Consider the following 22,032-nt stretch of genomic DNA (forward strand, 5'->3'; position numbering starts at 1 on the left):
AGAAACGAGACAACTGAGAGCGACCTCACCAACCAATTTATATCCTGCCTGACCCTCTTCCCGTGTCTCCGCGGCTGGGTGCGATCGATACCATCCGTCCACATAACCTTGTTGTATAGGTAGCTCCGGTCAGGTCCAACTCAGGAAAAGCCATGTCCCAGTGAAACAACCAGCAGAGAGCTCCTCCAGTCCTCTGCTGCTGCATGAGATCACAGCAAGCAAGCTTTCTGCAGCTCTCTGGTAAGCTAGGCCTCTGCGAGGAGGTAGTCGGCCTTGCCTGAAGCAGTAAGCTACCTCCCAATGGGATCATTGCAGTTTTGCTGCAACCGGCTCCTGCACTTCGACTTCTTATGGAGGCGTGGAGATTGGCATCCGGGTCTGCGAGATAATGCCGTGGAACGTGGTGGCAGCCGACGTCGCTGGGCGGAGTCGTTGTTGTTTCTTCGCGGGAATCCGTTGTTGTCTGGTCTTCGTGGCCCAGCCATGCTGTCCTCAACCTCTACTCCACCGCATCCCATCACCCATCACCCATCGCAAGAACTTCCCCCGGACATCAAGACCCAAGCTCGCTGAGTGAAAGTGATAGGTGGATCGGCTGCTGGCTCCCTGCTGTGCGCACATGGCATTCCTCCGTGATCCGTTGATGCAAGACATGCATGCTGCTTGATGAGGGCGCTGCTTGATAAGAACACTGCTCCATGACGACAAGATGACAGGTGCATAATAACCTAGGAAAGCAATTCCCGTCGTGCCGGTAGATAGGAGTGGTATATGCGAGTTTCGAGGCTTGGGAATGCGAGGAGGGAGAGAGTCGCTAGGAAGACTGACGTTCAGACGTTCAGGGAGGATGAGGCGAAGAAATGCCGCATGGGAGGGAAGACGTAGGAGTCGATGTTCTTGGGCTTACGAGAGCCAGGCCAGGTCGTTCCCTTGGGACGTGTACCTCCTAGGTAAGAGACGAAGAAAGTAGAGAGTATAGTAGACCAAATAGACGTGAAGTCACGAACCACAATAAGATACCTTACTGCTTTCGCGACCTTGATGGCCTTACGTCTCACTGCAGTAACTTCATGTTGCCCTCGACGCTGCATGTTGCAAGCACATTCTAGTCTTCTTGTTAACATCACCAGTCTCAAAGGAATTAACACTCAAGATAACGTTCATGAAGCAAACTAATATCCTTTTCTCTCTCAAGATTTCCCCCCTCTACCTGCGCTGCTTCCCACGCAGATAGAAGGACCGTAACTGTTCTGAATAAAAGCTAGCAGTAGTATAGTAGTAGAGCGCAGATAACGAAGAAGCAACCAACAAAGTCCACCAGTGATGGTAGTAGTAGTACTAATAACCCTTTAGCCTGCCTGTACACATCGGAGGACAGATTGTTCTGGGAGAGAAACATCCCAAAGAACAAACAATCCTAGAAATCCCATTTGACACGCCAACCCAATGCAAAGATGATTCGCTTGCAAAAACGACAACACGACGGTGCAGCAGCAGCAAAGCAACGATGATGATGATGGGGGGAACACACATCAAAGAGGCAATTCACAATTCTCAAACGCCGACACTTTCCCCTTGCCTTTCCCAATTCTGACGATTCGTTGGTATATCTGGTTTCTCCTGCCATTACGTTTGCATCATCACTGCGTTCAGCCGGGTCCTTGAGGTGTGATATATCCGCCTGCGATTTCCACCCATTCGGGTATGCAGCTGCCCTCTTTACCTTCCACGTCGACAATGTCTGTATCGCAGCGACATCTGCAGCCGACTCCGTTCTCTTGAGGTGTATCCCATTTCGCCCAGTAGTCGTCTTCTTCTCGTCGTGCTTTCTCGTCTGTGGTCGTCGTCTCGAGATATGGTTCTCTTTCTAGCTGACGTGCCGGCGCATTCGCGGGGCAGTGCTGGATGGTGGTGTGTCTGTAGCCGAAATCGCGGAAGTAGTGGATGTCCTTGGGTGACAGAAGGGCACCAGCGGCGAGGGAGTGGATTGGTGCGTCACCCCACTGGAATTAATTAGCTCGTGCATACCGTGATATGATGTAGACTCGACTTACTCTTTCCATCCAGAACCCACCTGATCGGTCCATCATGTTGAAGAAGTCTTCGTACTCCTGACTGCGGAAGAAGTCGAGGCGTGCAATCTCAAAGTTGGACCAGAAATGGCACATGTTGTAGATCTCGCCCTCCATGGCTTCAGGGTCAATGTCAGGAAGAGATCCTTGTCCAGGCTCTGTACGCAGAATGTCTTCTGGCAATGGCTTGTGCTTCTCGTCCTGGTACTTCGGATCTTCCTTGGGCAACTCCTCAGGTGGGATGGTACCTGGCTTTGGCGTGCCATCTTGGTTGTAGCCCTCCTTTGGCTCGACAAACATCTCCCACAGACCCTGCGACTTCAAGTTGTGCTTCCTCTTATACGCAGATGCGTATCTGAAGATGTTTGGGACAGTCTCTTTCAGCTCCTTGACGGCAATGGTAAAACCATACGTCTTGTTGTTGCGAGCCATATGGATGAAGGGGTCGTAGGTGATGTCGCAAAAGTACTTGATCTCGGGCTCCACTCGCCAATACCATTCGTACTTCTGAAGCAGTTCGTGTTTGTAGAAGAAGCCAGAGTAGAATCGACACATGTGGTGATATGATTCCATGCCACCGTACATGATAGCCTGGTCACCCTGCTTGCGGATACCCTCCTTGGCGACATTCGCGTCTGTCCAGTTTGGATATCCCCAATGTTCTGGTCCAATTGTGCCAAACTCGACAGGCGAACTGGTATAATTTGTCACTGTCTCCTTGAAGGTGCTGTTGAACTCGCCATCGTTGAGGAAGACGTATGGGTAGTGGAACCAGCGATTGAAGTGTCTTTCCACGCTCTTCAAACTCTCAATCACACCGTCCAACTCCTTGTTCCGTGCCAGGACAACAAATGCTGCGTTTGCTCGGGGGTGCTCCTTGGCGGTGATCTTGGGGTCTAAGCAGCCGTTGACGAAGACCTTGTCGTGCTTTTCGCTGATCTTTCGTATGCTCGGCGGTGCGCCGGTTGGTATTAGCCTGCTCCCGGGCGATGCAGGATGCCGCAAGAAGAGAAGCAATATTACTATGACTACTATACAAGGGAACAGCAGAACCAGATAGAGCGGTATGCTGAATTTGCTGTTGCCGCGGATGCGTATCCTCTTCTTGAAGAAGGACAGCCTCGGCGCGATCTTGCCTGATGCATCCTTGAGCGATGAGTATTGTAACGCCTTGAGGGTCGGCAAGTCGTCTGTAGAGGGTAGGCGTTTTTGGATCCCTTTTAGCACGTCCATGGCAGCGGATGGGGCCCTGATGGGCCAAGATTGGGCGTGTTGTCAGTCGCAAAGGCCGCTCGACCAGTCGTGCAGGCGATGTTTGCTGCAGGAAGGGCTTGCGCTCGTGGATGCTCAGCGCAAATGCGGCTGGAGGGCGAGGTGTAACGAGCGACTGGAAGGAGCGAGGCGTAAGGACTGCGATGGCGTCGCTATCGTGGCCGCATCAATCGTAACGAGGCGATGAAGGGGTGGTGCAAAGCGTGAACGTCGTGGTGCTGTCCGTCGGCGGCGGTGATGGTGGTGTGGCTGCTGCTGGGGTCCGCAAAGTCTCCCTGGAGAGAGAGGTGGACTGTGAGAGGTTGGTGGTGGAGGAGCCGCACGCAACGCTCGAGCCCCTGCACCACAGCCGCGAGCAATTCAACCGATTCGCGAAGGGCCAGAATCCACACGCAATACGCGCCAATTACCGCAGGTACGGCACGATTACTGATTCTGCTCGACGGCGGCGCTGCGATTGGGGGTGCGCACAATTGAAGAAATTTGGCGGCCATTCGCCGCTCAGGAGCTCATCAGCAGTCGCGAGCTTGCGTAACTGTTCTTGGCAGCTCGAGACGTCTTAACCGCAAACAGCGCCAGTGGCGTCCGGGTACGCTGTAGCGTGCAGGTACTTTACGCGACCGGTTGGTCCATCTCAACCGCGACAAGTACGTATTGTACGTACCTAAAACAAACATTGCGTGTGGCGACATCAATAGCAACCACCACCGAGCGAGAACGCAGGTCGTCAAGCGGCGACGCAGGGATCTGGGATCTCGACTTCACATCAAACAACAACTAAGGAACGACTCCAACATGGTACAGCAAAGCCTCGTCTGTAAATAGACCATTGCCGTGCTAATATGCAGTCATATCAGTCGCGCGATTCCTCCTTCACCCACCTGCACCTCCACGCTGCCCACCATGCCGATCTGCTCGCGGACTTCACACGCATCAAACTGCCCGCCGAGGAGATCAATGTCGCCGCCCAGCACCAGCCGATCAACCCAGATGATGAGGACGATGTAGTCCCGGATCAGCACGCTGCATTTGGCATTCAGAGGGCGCAGAACAAGGCTCGTGAACCGGCGTGGAGGGATCTTGGGTTGGAGAGGTTGATGTCTGAGGGACCGCCCAAGAAGGAGGGACAGGCCAGTGCTGGTGCGCGTTGGGTGGGGAGTGCGAGTCAAGTGCTGAGATGAGCGGGTGTGGAGGATTGAAGATATGACCTGATAAACCATGACCTCTTCCGTCGTACCTAGTCGACAAAGGTCGATCATGAGAGGCTGCTTGGGACACGAGTGACGAGGACTATGACGGAGGAACGTGAAGCCACATGAACGCTGGGGCAAGCCGTCGTGGAAGCAGTGATCAAGAGCACCAGACATTGGCCACATTCGAGCAAACCTGCCGCTCCAGATGTCGCGCCCGCCACCAAGGTCGCCAATATCACAACCACACCCCAAGTCGTATGCCTTGAGCACTGGAAGATAGATTTGGACATGGTAAGGTGAGCCTTTGCGGAAGGTACCTTCATTCGTGCCTCTCTTGTTCGGTTCACACCTGTTTTGCAAATCCAACGAAGCCTTGAGACGGGCTTGTCACAAGCCAGTCACATGCAAGTCTTTTGAAGGCGCACTGGCCAATTTTGCTTCACTCACGCTCACATGCAAACAGCGGCACCTCCCGAGCCTACTTCAAGCTCTCAAACCTCTTCAACCCCGCTCAACATCGCACACCACGTCCAAGCCCCTCGAGGTCCAACGTCATGGCTCCAGATCCATCACCACCACCACCACCACCATCCAAGACTCCCAAGGCGACCACTGAAGAACCGCCTGAGTACGATGGCATCGCAGCGGACGCCGTCTTCAACACAGCCGAACTCATCGAGAAGATCCTCGTCGACGTCCCCTTGAAGACACTGCTCACGAGTCAGCGTGTGAGCAAGCAGTGGAAAGCTACGATTGCTGGGAGCAAGGAGATTCAAAAGAAGCTGTTCTTCACACCTGCTGTGGCCAAGCGTGCTTTCCGAAAGTTCGAATACTTGGACGATGAGTACGCCGATGATGAAGAGTGCATGTTCGACTACTGGTTCCGAACCTATGCGGTGGAATCCGTTGCTCTGGACACCGTGGAACCTGGCATGAGAGTTGCGCTGCAGGCCTCTCTCAATCCACTGTTCAAGGTCACTTCGACATTCGATAGTGACAGCCACCCACACAACAGGGCTGACTGTGGTGAGCTCATCGTTGTCGCAAGCAAAGACTTACTTGCATTCATCACGCAAACGGCAAAATACTCTAATTCATTCTTGGAGCCTTCTTACCTCGACATGTTCTTGTGCCAGCCTCCAGCGAACGCCGTCAAGCTTCGTTGTGGAGGCCGCATCATCGTCGTCCGTAGACAGATGGGATTGCGAATCAGAGACATCGTGGAGATGTGCGACAAGATGAGTCAAGAATTTGAAACTGAGGGACATGGGGACAGCAGCTGCATCTTCCTCCCAAGAGCCGAAATGTTCGACATCAAACTTGCTGGTGTCGCCTTTCATCAGGAGCTCGGAGATGCTTTGCTGTTCTGCACGACGGAAGACTATGGAGTGGAGGATCCGAGCACGAAGAAAGGCGTGATATACAAGGACTGAGGACCTAAGCCAGAAGTCCAGTATGATCGCGCCCGAGGAGTTTCTGGAAGAGAGAGTAGATCAAAGGCAGGGATAGGAAGGGCGGGCATGAGTTTCTAGTAGCAAGTATGCTACCTACCAGAGAGAGTTTGTTTGCTCTGTGCGTGGGAGCGAGGGAGCAGAAGTCAACACGGGTTCCTGCTTTTACAGACATGAGATGGAACAGGGCATCGAAAGCGCCATAACAAGCATGAATTCCCATCAGAATAAGCAGTATAGCCATGAGATTCCATCTGATGAACCAGACTCAGCTCGCATAAATATTCGTAGCCATGTGAGTAGGACAAGGTGAGGTCTGTGTTTCCAAGCACGGACCAAGCTCTCGCGAATCATCAGCCAATCGTCAGGTCATCGACTTCTTCAATACATCCATTCTTCCCCCCGCTCCTCCCTATCCACAATCACGTCCAGCAATCACCATCGCAATTTTTCAAAATGGGCGGCCCCAATCTCGAAGTATTCAAAGTCAGTCAAATCCTCACGCCAAAAGCCATCACTCCCAACTAACATCAAATCGCAGTTCGGCATGTACATCATGTTCCCCATCGGCTTCATGTACTACTTCGGCATCAACCTCGACTCACGATTCGCCGTGCCCGATTTCTGGCCCAAGCGAAGCCAAACACACGACATCCCCTTCGACAGAGAGGACATTGCAGAGGAGCTGGCAAGATTGAAGGAGAGGAGACTGGCCGCGAGGGCGAGGAGATTGGCGATTGAAGAGCAGGGTGGGAGTACGGAGGTTACGAGGCATCAGGAGGAGGAGTTGAGGGCGCCGAGGCCGGAGATTTTGGAGGCGACGAAGGTGCATGCTATTGCTGAGGGGGAGAAGAGGGAGGGTGCTGGGAAGGGGTGGATGGGTTGGTTTGGGGGAAAGTGACATGAAGTGCAGGACGAAGAATCTCCACTCTATGAACAGACGCGCTGGGCGTGGTATTCATGGTCTATGTCGATGTGGTTCTTGCTCGTTGTGCTAGACCTGGGGCCACCATTTTGTCGGCGCAGAGGCCATCGATGAGCGCCAGCAGCACCTTCGTTCGAAAGCGGCCGCCCTTCCAACCTTCGACTCGAACCGGCAACACACCCCAGTTGGAACACGTTGAGTATCCCAACTTATCAGTACGATGCATCATGGCGCCGAAACTCAACCGCGCGGCTTCCCCGAGCCAAAACCCATGGTGCTCGGTCAACTCGAATCGTCCTGTTGCTGAGGCTTCGATGTCGTATAGCACGCTGTGTGGTTGAACGCACCGCTGCATGTGACTGAACTCGGGGTATCCGGCGCACGGCAAAGTCGAGCTCAGCCTCCGCAATGTTGAGATCATGCGCTCGTCGGCGGCTTGCAGGAAACATATGAAGTTCTGGATCTCCGGCGCTGTGACTTTGACGACAAGCCTCAGGCTGGAGAAGTACATAGGCCGTAGCTCGTTGCGTAGCTGTCGACATGTATGAAGCAGCGCGGGCTGTTGTTGAATCGCCTCGCTGAAGGACGTGTATCCATTTGAGTCGTCGAACGGGCGAATGATGAACTCGTAGATTCTGTTGCGGAGCTCTGCGGGTAGTGTTAGGAGGGTTGTTGCCATGGTCGGAGGGTTGATTGGCAATTGGGTCTGTTGGTTAGTACTGGGGGGTATTTTGAAGTGACGCCTCTGTGACTTGTTTGCTTCACGGCCTTGCGGCTACTTGCGGTGCTACGGAATACAGTCAACTGGTGACACCTGACTTCACAACCACGTTCTCCAGTGTACTAAGGTCTCCAGTGAACATCAACATCACTTGTTCGGGACAACAGCGTCCGTCATTAAAAGTGGGTGAACGAAGACTGCGTCGCGAGCACGACAAGGACGCTGTCATGAACCAGACTTGTAAGCCTCGACAGTCGTTCCTTGAGGGCGTCGTGCCCTTCTTTTCATCGTCATCGTTCTCGTTCTTCCGTATCAATATAGACGAACTGCTATTTCAACTGTTTCTATGTAAACGACGGCTCCCGGAGGAACTAATAGAGCCATCGCTCCCTAAACACATGCCGAGGCTCAGCGCCAGCGAAAGCTGATACGCTGAACGTGATCGTTCACGACCGAAGTGCCCGACTTAATGGCCGGGCCCGTCGCTTTCGTACCATGGCCTCTTCGGCTTATGGACCGACTTGATGAAGGTCGAGAGACTGCTATGGTGAAGAATAGCATCATATATCAACGTCTCCCCAGTTGAACAAACGCCTCACTCGCTCTGTCCTCCGCGTCAACGCGTTCACGTCATCCGGCAGATCGATAACCCGGTAACTGGAACGGACCTTTGCCGAGCCATATCGTCGTCCCCAAGAAACTACATTCTTTCAACACACTCTCGTTTAAAGGAATGTCGGCCTCGACCAGGTTACCGGTGGTCGGCGGGACCCTAGCCATCACAGCAGCCATCATCGCGGCGTGGAGAAACCCTGCCGTGCAAGAACTCCTCGTCGAGTACCTGGGGACGTCGGCGAGCTCGAATATGCTCAAGGCATTGGTCGCCGGAGCGGCGTTGGTGAATTTCAAGAATATTCCGGGGGTTTGGCATGTGAGTCTACAGGAGCAGAAAGGTTGAGTGATTCTTGTGGACGGGGAATGCTGACTATGGGAGATCCGAGTACTGCGAGGCATCATATACCAAATCTACTTCCAACGCCGTCCTATACCGCCGAAGCACCTCTTCGCTCCTATGGTCACGGAGTCATATAATACGCTCTACGATACGGATTACAACTTTCACAAGTCGAATTCGACGTACTTTGCCGATCTCGACGTCTCGCGTGCTCACGCCGTGGGGGCTTTGATACGCACTGGACTGGCGAGATTGAATGCTGGTGATGAGGAGGGTCTACCCACTTCTCAAATAGAAGTCAAGGGCAACTATGTCGTGGCTTTGGGAGCCGTGAGCTGCTTCTTCCAGAAACAGATTGAGCCCTTGCAAGGGTTTGAGATATACACAAGAGTTCTGTCATGGGATCGGAAATGGCTATATCTAGTCTCGCACATCGTGAAGAAGGGCGTGATTAAGCCAGACTCGTACGTTCTGCAACCGTGGAAGAACTCGAAGAAGCAACGCGCAGCGCAGAGGAAAGAAGAGCAGGACCTTTCGAAACACATCTTCGCGACGAGTGTGTCGCGATACGTCTTCAAGAAGGGCCGACTCACGGTCAACCCGGAGATCGTACTGGAGAGGTCTCGACTCCTACCACCTCGACCGGCCGGCGTGGGATACCCTCCAAGATCCGAATCCGTGTCGGACACGCCGGCGATATTCACCCCTGCGACACCTGCCGCAAACGGCACCACAGGTGCGAATGCTGACGAACTCAGCTCGAAGCTCGCAGATGTGAGCAAGAGTGCAGAGAGCACCGAGGATGATTGGACGTGGGAGGATATGGAGGCTGAGCGACTCCGTGGACATGAGTTTGCTGCTCATTTTGATGCGTTGAATGGTCTGCATGGCGAGTTGAAGGGTGGCGATGTCCTGGGGAAGTTTGGCGATTATTTTTGATTGTCTTGGGGGTGTTGATTCGGCGGTAGGATGGATGTCTTGAACAGATACCCCTTTGGCAGCGATGCCGATATATCACACGAATACACACCAGATGGGTTCAATACCTGCGAGACGGCTACTGGGACTCCTTGTGTCGTACAGCGGATATTCGGCCGTGACCAGAGAGCGAGATGCGGCGTCCTACTACTAGAATTTCCAAGGCATCCCGATCCTATAACATCCTGCGAAACTCGGAGTAGTAGTGGTTCGCGAACAAGACAACGCGAGAACCCAAGAGTCTGCCCTACCAAACCACGAGCCATTAGCGGATGTGGTCGGAGCTTGTTACTACACCACTCTTACCACTTCAGCCGTACGGATAACCCTCAGGATCAACAAGCCTTCAGCTCCAGACTACACTCTACATCTACCCTGCTTGGAGCGCGTATAGCCTTCTTGGAGTAAGAAGAACGAGCGAAATACCGACGGCGGCGGGCCTAGGAGATCCTTCTTCATTGGCGGTGGCTTTCTCTTCTTGCTTGGGAGCTGCGTACTGACGAAAGGTTTATAGGTAAGCGCACTGTTTTCTTGATATAGTAAACAGTGCTCTGTGAGATTCCCTTTGATCTTCTTGCTCTGTCTTCGCTGCGACCTCCTCCTGTGCTCTCCTTCTCCCCACTCCACGCAAAAGAAAAATGTGGTTCCTCTACCTCCCCGTCGCCCTCCTCCTCGCCTACTTCCTCTACAACCGCTACCTCCACCCCCTCTCCAAAGTCCCCGGCCCCCTCCTCGCAAGCCTCACACCCCTCTGGATCACCTGGCAAGGCTACAACGCCCGCCGTCCCCGCCTCGACATCGACCTCCACAAGCAATACGGCTCCGTCGTGCGCATCAGCCCGGATGAAATCATCTTCTCCAACCCAGCCTACTTCAAGACCGTCTATGGCGCCGGGACGAGGTTCCAAAAGGGCAGGTTCTACGAAGCGCCCACCGACATGTCCCAGCCGGAGGACTGGGAGAAACTGGACATGCTGCCCGAGATGAACATCGCGAAGCTGCGCACGCAGAAACGCTACGCGGCGCCGGTGTACGCGGTGGCGAATGCGAAGAAGCACGAACATTACGTGGATAACAATATCCGGCGGATGGTGACGCGGTTGAGTAGTGTCGGTGGGGAGGGGAAAGTGGTGGATGTGTATTATGAGTGGGAGATTATGAATGTGGATGTTATGACGGAGATGACGTTTGGGAAGGAGTATGGGGCGGTCGAGAAGGGCAGCGATGATGGGCATATGCATGGCATGGATAAGATGTGGGAGTGGTGGGGATGGATGGGGTATCTGCCTTGGCTGAATGAGTTTGATAAGAGGTTTATGCCGAGGAAGGTGATTTTTAGTGGGAGTAGTATCAATTTGCCTGTGTTTCCAGTGAGTCTTGCGTTGGGATCGATGGGATGGTCAGGAGAGATGCTGATTTGATGATTGATAGTACTGCGTCGGCAAGATCATTGCGCATGGCCAGGCGACGGCTGAGGGCAAGGACACGAAGCCTTGCATCTTGGACGACTTCCGCCGCCTCTCCAAAACCCAGCCAGCCTTCATCGAGAACTGGGGCACCCGCCTCGCATTGACAGATCTCGGCGCCGGCGTCGACACCATGTCCTGGACGCTCGCCGCCGCAGTCGTCGGCATCAGCAGCAACCCACCCGTCCTAGCCCGTCTGCGCTCCGAACTCGACGCCGCAGTCGCCGGCGGACACATCAGCAAAGACACGCCCGTCCCCTACGACGCAGCAGCCAAACTCCCCTACCTCCAAGCCTGCCTGCACGAAGCCCTCCGCCTCTGGCCCAACGTCGCCATCTCCCTCCCACGCACGGCCCCCTCCGAAGGCATCGAAATCGACGGCCACTACATCCCCTCGGGCTACACCGTCGGCATGAACTCCAAACAACTCGGCCTCAACACTACCATCTTCGGCCCGGACACCGAGTCCTTCAAACCCGAACGCTGGCTCGAAGCCGACAAAGCGCGCCGCAACGACATGGAGACGCGAAATCTGAGTTTCGGCGGCCCGAGTCGCAAGTGTATTGGCATGCACACGGTGTGGGTGAGTATGAGCAAGGTGCTGGCGAGCTTTTATTTGAATTTTGATTTGAGGGTGTTGAATGAGTTGGATGGGAAGCCCGGGCCTGGGGGTGGGGTTTGGTGTGAGAGGGGGAGCTTTCCGACGAAGTGGCATGGGTTGGAGGTGGAGATTGTGAGGAGGTAGAGAGGGGGGAGGGGGTTGGTGGGATAGGGTGTGTGTATGAGAAGGGAGGAAGGATACAATATGTATGTTATGAACGAACGGTGTTATGATGATGAGAATATGAGAGCCGAATCGAGATCTCGAGTCGATGGAGCAGTTCTGGTCTCGTTTCACGGCTTCTGCAGAGTTCTGTGAGATGCTTTTTGATGTTTTGTGCTTTCCATACTCAATGTCATATGCGTTGAAGGGTACGTATATGTACCTTGAAGCAGCTCACGTGCTACCGACAGGCATGCTGCACACCACTTCGGTTCGGGTACCTGACTAGCAAACTGTTGAGTGCCGGATAGGTGCACATTGGTTGCTTCGATCTCCTCACTTGAAAATGGGACGCTGCCGTCCATGGGACAATATTGAAGATGAAGTACCGATGTTGTTGTAGAGACGGTCATCGACATTCAGAGATATCGGAGACCCTTCTTTCAACCCCTGCCCTTGCCCTTGCCTCGACCACGACCAATGCCGAGCTTCGGAAGTCAGTGCCGCCATGATCCTTCCTATCTCGGCCATTCGCGACAATCCGCGGCCAACTTTCACGCTCCCTCACTCGCGGCTCACATCTCAGTCAGTCGTTTGGTGCTTGCGTGCTGATACCGTCCTCGCCTGCCTGTCGTGACCCGGCAATCAATCCAGTCGTCACTATGTCTTCTTGACCTTCATGTTCTCTTCTCTTTCCCTGCGACCACGACTTCTCAACGTTCGGCACTCCAATGCGTGGCCACGTCTACGTATGAGCATACGCACCACGGCACGCACGGCCTGATACGGATTGACGATAGCGCGCACGCTTTCTTGACGTCAATTGGAACTCCGACGACTCGCTGGATGAGTCTTTGATTTCTCTCTCCTTCGACACCTAAACCTACAACTACTCAAGATGCACGCTCAACAATCCCCGGCGGAGCAAACCCATCGGAGTTCGAGAATATTGGCCTCCGTTGCGGCGACGATTATTGCGTTGAGCTGCGGTATGTTCCTCGGTATCAGGTCAATCAATTGCATTGCTAATGGCATTCCACAGGCACCAACTATGGCTTCTCCGCCTGGGCCCCTCAGTTCGCCGACCGCCTCCAACTCTCCGCGACCGACATCAATCTGATTGGCAATGCCGGGAACATAGGCATGTACGCCATGGGCATACCCGGCGGGATCCTGATAGACTCAAGAGGACCGAGATGGGGAGTTGTGATGGGCTGCATATGTCTCGCTGCAGGATACTTCCCTTTGAAGAGCGCGTACGATAATGGACCCGGCAGTATGAGTGTGCCATTGCTGTGTTTCTTTGGGCTCTTGACGGGCATGGGAGGATGCACTGCGTTCAGCGCGGCAATCAAGGCGAGTGCAAGCAATTGGCCGCAACATCGAGGGACGGCGACGGCGTTTCCATTGAGTGCGTTTGGATTGAGCGCTTTCTTCTATACGAGCCTTGCGGCATTGCTGTTCAATGGGGACACCAGTGGAATGTTGGAACTGCTGGCTTTTGGAACGACTGCCATGACGGCCTTTGGCATGATCTTCCTCACGATTGTGCCTGCGGTACCAGGAGACGAGTCTGGAGCGTATGGAGTTGTGCCAGAGGACGAACAAGCGAGTGCGAAGAGGAACGACTCTTTTGGTGAGAGCACGAGGATGCATAGAACGAATTCTCGTCAGTCGCATTCAAGAGGCGGGAGCAAGGGTAGCGTCCGTAACGAACCAGCTTCTGAAGTGTCCTCGTTGATGGGCTCTGACGAAGAAGGTCCTGGAGACATTGGCCCGGAAACGAAGAACCCCTTTCACGCCCACAACCGCCCTGAGATCACCGGCTGGGCACTTCTACGAACACCGAAATTCTGGCAGCTCTTCGTCATGCTATCCCTCCTCTGCGGCGTCGGCCTCATGACCATCAACAATATAGGAAACAACGCCAAAGCCCTGTGGCACCACTACGACGACTCCGCCAGCAAAGACTTCATCCTCAAACGCCAACTCACCCACGTCAGCATCCTCTCCTTCTGCTCATTCCTCGGCCGCCTCGCCTCAGGAATCGGCTCTGACTTCCTCATCCACCGCCACGCCTCGCGTTTCTGGACACTCGTCGCCTCTGCCTCCATCTTCGTCGGCGCCCAAGTCATAGCCCTCACCCTCGAGAACCCCCACCACCTCTTCTGGCTCTCCGGACTCACAGGCCTCGCCTACGGCGTCCTTTTCGGAGTCTACCCAGCCCTCGTCGCCGATGCCTTCGGCGCAGGCGGTCTCGGCATCAACTGGGGCTGCATGACCTGGGCGCCCGTCCTGTCAGGAAACGTCTACAACCTCGCATACGGCATCATCCTCGATCGCCACTCGGCCTTTAAGAGTGGACCTGGCGATAACGGAGGCGAGAGGACGTGCGATGAAGGAAGAAACTGTTACGCGAGCGCGTACTATGTTACGCTCTGCTCGTCGGTGGTGGGCGTGCTTTGGAGTTTGTGGTGTATCCGGCAGGAGAAGGTGGATTTGATGAAGGAGGCGAGGAGGGATCGGAGGGGGAGGGAGGCTTGAATGAGGGTAAGAGATTCTTTTGTGTTGTTTTTGGAGCGAGCGATCGATCGGGTCTTTTGATTGGATTAGCGGGTAGGGCGTCTTAGATGGATGAGTTGTCCTCGAATAGGGATAGATGATCACGGGAGGCGACTTGAGAGCACTTTTGATGCCGGATAGATCCAAGAGAGCATATCACATGCCTCGCAGCACATAGCGAGAAGAACGAGCTCCCTATCATAAGTTGAAAGGTCGTTCATGCTGAAGTCACTTTTGAAAACATTTCTCATTTCATTGAAGTCGATTCCTCGACTTCGATATCGAGTCCTTACTGGACTTCGTATTTCATCAGTCAAGCCTGTTACTCGACCATCGTCTCATTCGCCCTCGAGACCAAGTCCTGCTCAGCCATTCCATCATCACCTCCTATCCGTCATTGCACCACACTCCCCACCCCTCGGAGACTGAGATACACATCCGTGCCCCAGCCCCAAAGACTCTGCACGGCAATGCCGCCGCCGAAATACTCCGCATACGCCCGTCCCAGTGGCAGTCCATAGCCTAGACCCGCCAGACTGCTGCCGCCACCTGCACCACCGCTGATAGCGTCCAGAGCGTCCACCCCGCCTCGTCCTCCACTGACCTTATCCATAATCTCGTCCTCGTTGAACGTCGTGAATCCATACTCCCACAGCTTCGCGTAGTTCTCTGGGCTGATGCCGCCGCCGCGGTCGCGGATGCGGATTGTGACGCCGGGGGTTTGTTTGTCTAACGGCCGGATGTTGGCTGAGTTGGCGGACGCTGGGCCGTTGGATCCTGAGGCGTGGTCGACGCTGCCTTGGTCGTAGTTGCTCACCACGCCGACGGGGGCCCCGACTTCTTCGTTCAGCGCACGCTGTTTCTGCAGTTTCTCGTGCATGGCGTGGGTGTTTTCGGCCGCGGGGGCGGGGGCGATGGTGATTTCGATGGGTTCCTTTTCCATGCCGTTCTCGATCACGGCGCGGAAGCTGTTCTTCAGCAGTTCGGTGAGGATGTACTCGATGTGCATGGGGATGTGGGCGATTGTGGCGTCTGGGTCGCCGATGATGGTAATGGTGGGCCGCACGCCGTATTTGAGCTCGCAGATCTCGCCGACCATGTGCTCGCAGGAGTGGATGATGTCGGCGGGTCTGAGGGCCGTGTCGATGACGCCGATGTAGGAGGGGGGTGCTTCGTCGTGAGGGTTGTCGGAGAGGTCTTTGTGGGGTTGGCTGCTGAAGTGCAGGGCGATGTGTTGTTCTGCGACGAGGCGGGTGCCGATGCGGGCTCGCAGGTGTTCGTCGAGGAAGCGGGTGATCTCGTCCTTTGTGATGTACTTTCTTGCTTCGAGGAAGCCTCTTGCCAGAATGGCTATGGTGTTGCTGTGGGTTTGGACCAGGTCCGCCATGACCTCTGTGAACTTGATCTCTTCCTCCAGATTCTCAATCCTCCTCTCTGCGTAGGGCAGCAGCGTCGACAAGGAATGAACGTAGTTGCCATGGATCTTGTTGACGTTCGGGTTGGCGACTACAATGTACGGCAGTGCTCGTAGACTCTGGATGCGGTGAGCCAGTCGCGAGGGCAGGATCTCGAGGGTGAAGTTGGCGCTGTTGAGCAGAGCCTGCTGGGAGAGCGGAGGCCTGCCATGCTTGCACAAGTCGGCGAGGGTCAGAGGGTGCAATGGCTTCGCGGCGAGTCTGGCAATGTCGGCGTCGGTCACTGTCGCTGTCTGGATGTGTCGCGTGCTCCTACGAAAGAGCTGGCCGCAGGGTCGCAGGGCGCCATTGTGCCGTGCTGCAGCTCGCAGGCTGAGCATTGTCGGCACACTGCGGTGGTGTTATCGCTGGGTGATCATGTGGCATTGGTTTGGAGTTGTGGACGCATGTGAGGACTCGAAAAGGTGAATCTGAATGCGCTTGCCGTCGGGTTTGGTAGGTGGTGAAAGCTAGGTACCTATACATGTTTTTACACATGTGCAGTTTAACAACTCGTGAATCTACACTTTCAAGGCCTCTGAATGGCTAGTGGAGCATGGACTCGGTAGTCTGTGCATTCTGGTCTTCTAATACTTCGCTTCTGCGCTTCTCTTCCTTGGAAACACTGCATCGTAGCAAACACGCAGCAACTCGGCAGCACGCAAAGGTCGGCAATCCCTCGGTGCAGCCTCGACGATTGGAGAAAACCCCTGATATCAAGCTTACACCAGATACAGTATAGCGCGCTCGCCAGCTCCGCGACGACATCGCAGGCACCATGGGCTGGATGTTATGGATTCTCATCCTGGCCATTGCGCTCGGTGGCTCCATCGAGTCCATTGCCCACGATGTGCGCCGCGCCGTACGCTCGTTGCGCAAGCCCAACTTCGTGAAGCTGCATTGTAAGTCCACTGGCTGATGTGGTCTCCAAACTTACTGAGGTCGCTGACACTCGCCAGGGTTCTACATCATCGTGTGCTGTGGTTTGTGCTGGCTAACTATTGGCCTCAACGGTGGCATGTCTGCTGTTGACTCTCTCGTCATGGCTGTCAGCGCCTGCACCACCACTGGACTTAATGTGTAAGTGGAAAAAGAGCGCATGCTCAACAATGGGTCTTTCCTACGCCGCTTTCCTTTGTTGCTCTCTGTTCCTTTGTTCTGCTTCGAGGAACTACGACTAGACGTTTCACAGGGTGGACTTGAAGTCTTTGCCAACTTGGCGACAATGGGCCCTGTACATGTTCCCGATCATCACATCCCAGAACTTTGGGTTCGCTACGATCGTTGTTGAACGGCTTCGGCGCATCAGGAAGGAGTTCATCGACTTTGCTCGCCGGCTTCGCTCACTGCCTCCGACACCAGCCACGCCAACGGCATCGACAACAGCAAGCCGTCGGCAGTCCTTACTGGATGAGAACGCCGGCGAATATGAGCTCTCTGTGCTCGGAAGAGCTGCTTCACACGACGCTCCTGCAACCGGCGAGACAGGCCCTTCCCTTCATGAGCCGCAGTCGCAAGTGGAAGATGGACACTCTCCCGTTGAGCCCGCGCCCGCGCCCTTGACCAGCAGTGCTGGTATTGCGCGATCTCAAGTGCAAGAAAGCCGGCCTGGCGTTGGCTCTGCGGCCTCCATCAGCACCACCGGTTCCCGTAACGACAGCAGCGCTTCCGCGAGCAATGCAGTTCACGCAGCTCAGCGAGCAGGCTCTCATCATGACGATGCAGAACCTTTCCTTGACGAACACGTTCACTGGGCGCAAGACTTCGCCAATGAGGCGCATCATAGTCGTTCAAATTCTCACGAATCCAGCCGATCTACGCAGCCTGCTGAGCGTACAGACGGCATGGAGACGCTCGCTCGCGTGGACTCGCGCAGAAGAAGCCATACCCACGTCACTAGAGCCGCAGAGAGGATTGAGCACATTGCATCGATCATGTTCGTTCCAGGACCTCCGACAGCGCATTCTCACCCAAGATCTCCTGCTTCTCTCGCAGATGTGGTCTCCTCAAGAGCGAATAACGCGGAGATCAGAGCGTTGCGCGCGAAAGCGGGAATGTGGTGGCATCTTTGCGGAACGGAGGAACGTGCTCTTGTCCTGCTATTCGTACTTCTCATTGGTATGTTTCCCTCCCCTAGAGCCTGTGTACGGAAGTTAAGTCGCCGCAGCGTATCCACTCCTGTGGTTTTTCATTGGGTTCTTCGGCCTCCTCATCTGGATCCATCTGGCAGACGCAAAGTACGCAGACTATCTGGCTTCGCAAGGCGTTGGCAAAGCCTGGTGGTATGTTCTAATACTTATATATACTGAATTGATGAATGGTCTTGGAAACTGATGCTGTACACAGGGCAGCCTATACTACGGTATCGATGTTCACCAACCTGGGCATGACCCTCACACCGGATTCGATGATACACTTCGCCGACGCCCCCGCCCCGATTTTGCTCATGACGTTCTTGCAGTATGCAGGTAACACTATGTATCCCGTATTCTTGCGCTTCCTCATCTGGATAATTTGGAAGAGCTGGTCTAAGGATCATTCATGGCGGGAAGCGGTCAACTACTTGCTACAGCATCCTCGCCACTGCTGTCTGCTGCTTTTCCCGGCGAAGCAAACCTGGATTCTTTTCGGCATAGGGCTTGGACTCAACTTCTTCGAAGCGCTCGCCACTGGACTCGCCAATTGGAAGCGTCCGGTCCTCACTGAGTTTCCCGTTGGTCTCGACAAGACCGAAGCGCTCCCTGTAGGAGACCAAGTTCTCGCCACCAACTTTCAAGCCGTGAACACGAGACATACTGGAGCAGCTGTTCTCAAGTAAGTGAGCCCCAGGCCAGCTATGATATGTTTTGGCAGTTCTGACTGACTCAAACCAGCATCGCCATGTTGCACCCGGGCGTCAAGGCCTCTATTTGGCCCTGATGTACTTCTCCTAGTATCCCATCACCATCACCATGCGCGCTAGTAACGTGCATGGGCCCGGTGTTGTGACGAGTTCCGAGGGGTCGCAGAACGAGGAGTCGCAGAACGACGACTCGCAAAGCAACAAGTCAGGCAAGTTCGGATCGAGTCGCGTTCGCGAGCTCTTCAAGGACCAGCTGGGCTTTGACATGTGGTGTCTCACTCTGGGCACTCTGATCATTCTCTTCATCGAAGGCGATCGCGTCGAAAAGGACCCGGATGTCACCATCTTCAGTATCATGTTTGAGGTCGTCAGCGCGTACGGCAACGTCGGGTTGAGCTTAGGCTACACGGGAACCAGTACGAGTCTTTGCACTCAGTTCAAGCCCGCCAGCAAGGTCATCTTCTGCGCTCTGATGATTCAAGGCAGACATCGCGGAATGCCAGACCCCCTGGATCGTGCGATGACTGTTCCTGCCGAGAAGTTGGTGAACGAGGCTTTGGCCCGGGAAGCTGAGCATGCTAACCCTGCCACGGTTTGAGCAGACACAGAGGGCATGTCTGTGTGGGTTGGGACTGGGTATGCGATGGTTTCTGTGTATTTGCTGGGCAATGGGACACGCGTAAAAACGCGAGTCAAAGACTCGGGCAGAGCAGTCAATGGGTTTAGGATTACCGTATAGCGATCAGGGCTTTCAACATGGTATCGAACCATTTGAAAAAGGCTCTGTATACCAGACTTGCCGTTGTTCGAACAATGTCTCCTCATTTGTGGTTTTTGGGTTTGTGAGTGCTTCAAGTTGACGTCGGTGGAGGGAAGAGGAGAGATGCAGGGACTCGCGATGGCGAAGATTTGACTCCGCAAAATCAATGTTCCAAGGCCATTGCACGAGTCCAAAGAAGAGCAACCACGTCCGGTATGCAAAATCAACACCGATGACAAGCACGGTTTTGAGAAAATATCATCACTTGAGAAGATTTAAAACTGACACTTCTAACACGGTGGAAAGGCTGAAAGAGAGATGAAAGCGGCACGTGAATTCGCGGTTTAGAGATGGCCCGTGACCAACACGGTGGGGTCTCTCGCCGACGCCGTCGAAGTGCTCGAGGACTCGACTAGCCACCCTTTGTGCGTCCACCCTCCACCATTCGACTTACACGTCTTGCTGTGCGCGTAAATTGTTGACGGTCGAGGAGGCATTGATCTAGCAACAGCCTTATTATCTTTACCCACGACATCAAGGTGCCCATTCGATCCAGCCTCGACCGCGTCGAAGCCCGGGCGTTGAGCGAGTCCGCGTTGTCAGAGGTCACCAGCCAACGCCAATTCCCGACTCATCCTCGCTCGCGTCTCGCTTGCGACTTCGCACTGCGACTGCCACCTACCTTCGATACTGATACTCCCTCCTGGCCGGCCTCCTCCCCAGCAATCGACAATCTACCATGGAAACCATGACGGCCACCAACTACGCGCCTGCATCGCACCAGCAGACGTCGTCGCACATGCGGGAACCCCACCACAAACCGGCCACGACGCGTACAGTGCATGCGGCCCACGACTCCGACTCCAACCACCACCACAATCACCACCAGACGCTGTCCGCTCCCGCCTCCCAGGAATCGTTCGTGAGCGTGCAGAGTACGGGAAGCAGCATCGCTCCGGGCCTGCAGGGAAGCGACAGCAATCTGTCGCAAATCACGGCCTACACCGACCTTACATCGCCTTCGTCATCGGCCGGATCCAAGGCAGCCAAAGATGCAGCACAAACTGCCCACAACTCGCAAATACCGCGAGACACAACGCCAGAAAATGCGAATCGCACACCACACCTCAACGGCGACAATGCTCTGGCCAGCCCCATGAGCATCACATCGCCGGTCGCGACAAATGGTGCCAAGCGGACCGCGAGCGGACATGTCAAGAACGCACACAGCCTCTCCAACACGCCGTATACGTCCATGTTCCCAGGCCGAGACTCGCGACGCGAATCTATCTCTTCATCAGGTAGCAAGGCGGGCGAGCTTGCAGCGACGCTCAAGACGCGACTTGGGTATGCCATGGCTAAGGTGCAGCACGGCTGGGAACACAAGACTCTGCATGAAGTCGAACAGCTAGCCGCACATCGAGCGCGTAACAACCGCAACAGCATGTCTCACGTTGACTCGCGACCGAGTACCAGCGGTCTCAGCAACGGCACAGCAGGCTTGTCGGTCTATGAAAATGCAAGCCGCGGGACACTCCAAGTCAATGGCCAGCCGCCTTCAAAGAGGCATTCGGGAACGTATTCTGGCTACGCATATGCTCCACAGCAGTCTGCACCAACGCCTCATCTGCAGCCCGCACCTGATATCAGGCCGACGTCCAGTTCGCGTCCTCAGCCTGGGCCGCAGATGTACCCAACTACGAGCAATGGCAGTGCCATGTCGCCTCCTCGCACGCCCGTCAATGCGGCTCCGCGTCGTCCACCAACCATCCGCACAGAGACGCAGACGATCGAAGCAGAACGCGATGCGCTTCAAGCGCTGTTCCAATTGGGGTCTCCTCATACCTCTCAGATGCCTTACAGCGCAACTGCTTCGTCGAGCCAAGCGTCGCCAATGAAGACAGATATGGACACCCCGAGACGCGTCACATTCGCGCGAAGCGAAAGCATCAGCAGCGGAGAGCCTCCCAGCTCACGAAGCAGTGCTGCCCAGGAAGCTCGTCGGGGCTCGTAGGTCGAGCCGGACAGCAATTTTTGGTCCTTGTTGATTTGGATTTCTTGCACCATGCATGGCTTATTATCACGACTTGATGATGGCTTCTAGAGGGATGATACCCAGCTCTTTGCATGAGGTTTGGCGATACATTCTTGTTCAATTTTAACGCTGGAATGGTTTTGGCAGGGGAAGGGACGCCTTGGTGGCGATATGATGGTTGGTGAATGGAGCTTTTGGGGGAGCATTTGTGCATATGGGCGGCAATCTGCCCTAGATGTTAACGACCTTGTATACGACCGACTTCTTGACACGATTTGGACTTCATACCGGCGCCGCTGAGCGCTTCGACGCTGTGCTAATTCGTCTCGGCATGATACCATCATGGCACTATCTATTAGCTGCTGTTCTTGGCCGCAAATCCCAGTACAACAATCCAGGATCAATACCTGGCGTCCTCACGATTGTGCTGGCATAGAAATATGTTCACCTTTGCACGTCAAGTTGGGGCTGCCAGGGTGGCGTCCCAAAAAGTCAGGGAGGCGCAACCTTCTCTCAACTTCATCTCATCCCTTCTTTCACCAACATCTCCTCCACCATCTTCAAAACGCATCTGCTTATCTTT

The 22,032-nt window shown here is 54.7% G+C and overlaps 9 protein-coding genes across 9 annotated transcripts; 7 read left to right on the forward strand and 2 right to left on the reverse strand.

The window, feature by feature from the left end:
* Positions 1-1,649: 1,649 nt before the first annotated feature.
* Positions 1,650-3,305, reverse strand: M409DRAFT_27469 (glycosyltransferase family 15 protein; the record flags this gene model as incomplete). The annotated part of the gene is made up of 2 exons (XM_033808587.1): positions 1,650-2,003; positions 2,055-3,305. 2 exons carry the CDS (start codon positions 3,303-3,305, stop codon positions 1,650-1,652), a joined length of 1,605 nt encoding a protein of 534 aa, XP_033662981.1.
* Positions 3,306-4,186: 881 nt separating this feature from the next.
* M409DRAFT_69319 (uncharacterized protein) lies at positions 4,187-4,525 on the forward strand (the record flags this gene model as incomplete). The annotated part of the gene is made up of 1 exon (XM_033818234.1): positions 4,187-4,525. The coding sequence occupies one exon, from the start codon at positions 4,187-4,189 to the stop codon at positions 4,523-4,525; it is 339 nt and encodes a 112-aa protein (XP_033662982.1).
* Positions 4,526-5,091: 566 nt separating this feature from the next.
* On the forward strand, positions 5,092-5,970 carry M409DRAFT_27471 (uncharacterized protein; the record flags this gene model as incomplete). The annotated part of the gene is made up of 1 exon (XM_033808588.1): positions 5,092-5,970. One exon carries the CDS (start codon positions 5,092-5,094, stop codon positions 5,968-5,970), a length of 879 nt encoding a protein of 292 aa, XP_033662983.1.
* Positions 5,971-6,444: 474 nt separating this feature from the next.
* M409DRAFT_69320 (uncharacterized protein) lies at positions 6,445-7,112 on the forward strand (the record flags this gene model as incomplete). Its single annotated transcript, XM_033818235.1, has 3 exons — positions 6,445-6,474; positions 6,530-6,869; positions 7,099-7,112. 3 exons carry the CDS (start codon positions 6,445-6,447, stop codon positions 7,110-7,112), a joined length of 384 nt encoding a protein of 127 aa, XP_033662984.1.
* Positions 7,113-8,367: 1,255 nt separating this feature from the next.
* Positions 8,368-9,528, forward strand: M409DRAFT_69321 (uncharacterized protein; the record flags this gene model as incomplete). Its single annotated transcript, XM_033818236.1, has 2 exons — positions 8,368-8,565; positions 8,629-9,528. 2 exons carry the CDS (start codon positions 8,368-8,370, stop codon positions 9,526-9,528), a joined length of 1,098 nt encoding a protein of 365 aa, XP_033662985.1.
* Positions 9,529-10,205: 677 nt separating this feature from the next.
* On the forward strand, positions 10,206-11,778 carry M409DRAFT_69322 (uncharacterized protein; the record flags this gene model as incomplete). Its single annotated transcript, XM_033818237.1, has 2 exons — positions 10,206-10,937; positions 10,999-11,778. 2 exons carry the CDS (start codon positions 10,206-10,208, stop codon positions 11,776-11,778), a joined length of 1,512 nt encoding a protein of 503 aa, XP_033662986.1.
* A 916-nt stretch (positions 11,779-12,694) lies between these two features.
* M409DRAFT_27476 (uncharacterized protein) lies at positions 12,695-14,340 on the forward strand (the record flags this gene model as incomplete). The annotated part of the gene is made up of 2 exons (XM_033808589.1): positions 12,695-12,785; positions 12,839-14,340. 2 exons carry the CDS (start codon positions 12,695-12,697, stop codon positions 14,338-14,340), a joined length of 1,593 nt encoding a protein of 530 aa, XP_033662987.1.
* A 412-nt stretch (positions 14,341-14,752) lies between these two features.
* Positions 14,753-16,153, reverse strand: M409DRAFT_69324 (uncharacterized protein; the record flags this gene model as incomplete). Its single annotated transcript, XM_033818238.1, has 1 exon — positions 14,753-16,153. One exon carries the CDS (start codon positions 16,151-16,153, stop codon positions 14,753-14,755), a length of 1,401 nt encoding a protein of 466 aa, XP_033662988.1.
* Positions 16,154-16,590: 437 nt separating this feature from the next.
* On the forward strand, positions 16,591-19,252 carry M409DRAFT_58546 (uncharacterized protein; the record flags this gene model as incomplete). Its single annotated transcript, XM_033813938.1, has 6 exons — positions 16,591-16,714; positions 16,772-16,892; positions 17,005-17,930; positions 17,971-18,094; positions 18,159-18,626; positions 18,775-19,252. The coding sequence occupies 6 exons, from the start codon at positions 16,591-16,593 to the stop codon at positions 19,250-19,252; spliced, it is 2,241 nt and encodes a 746-aa protein (XP_033662989.1).
* Between the last annotated feature and the right edge of the window lie 2,780 nt (positions 19,253-22,032).

This window comes from Zasmidium cellare (genome assembly GCF_010093935.1).
Source record: "Zasmidium cellare ATCC 36951 unplaced genomic scaffold M409scaffold_37, whole genome shotgun sequence".
Lineage (NCBI taxonomy): Eukaryota > Fungi > Ascomycota > Dothideomycetes > Mycosphaerellales > Mycosphaerellaceae > Zasmidium > Zasmidium cellare.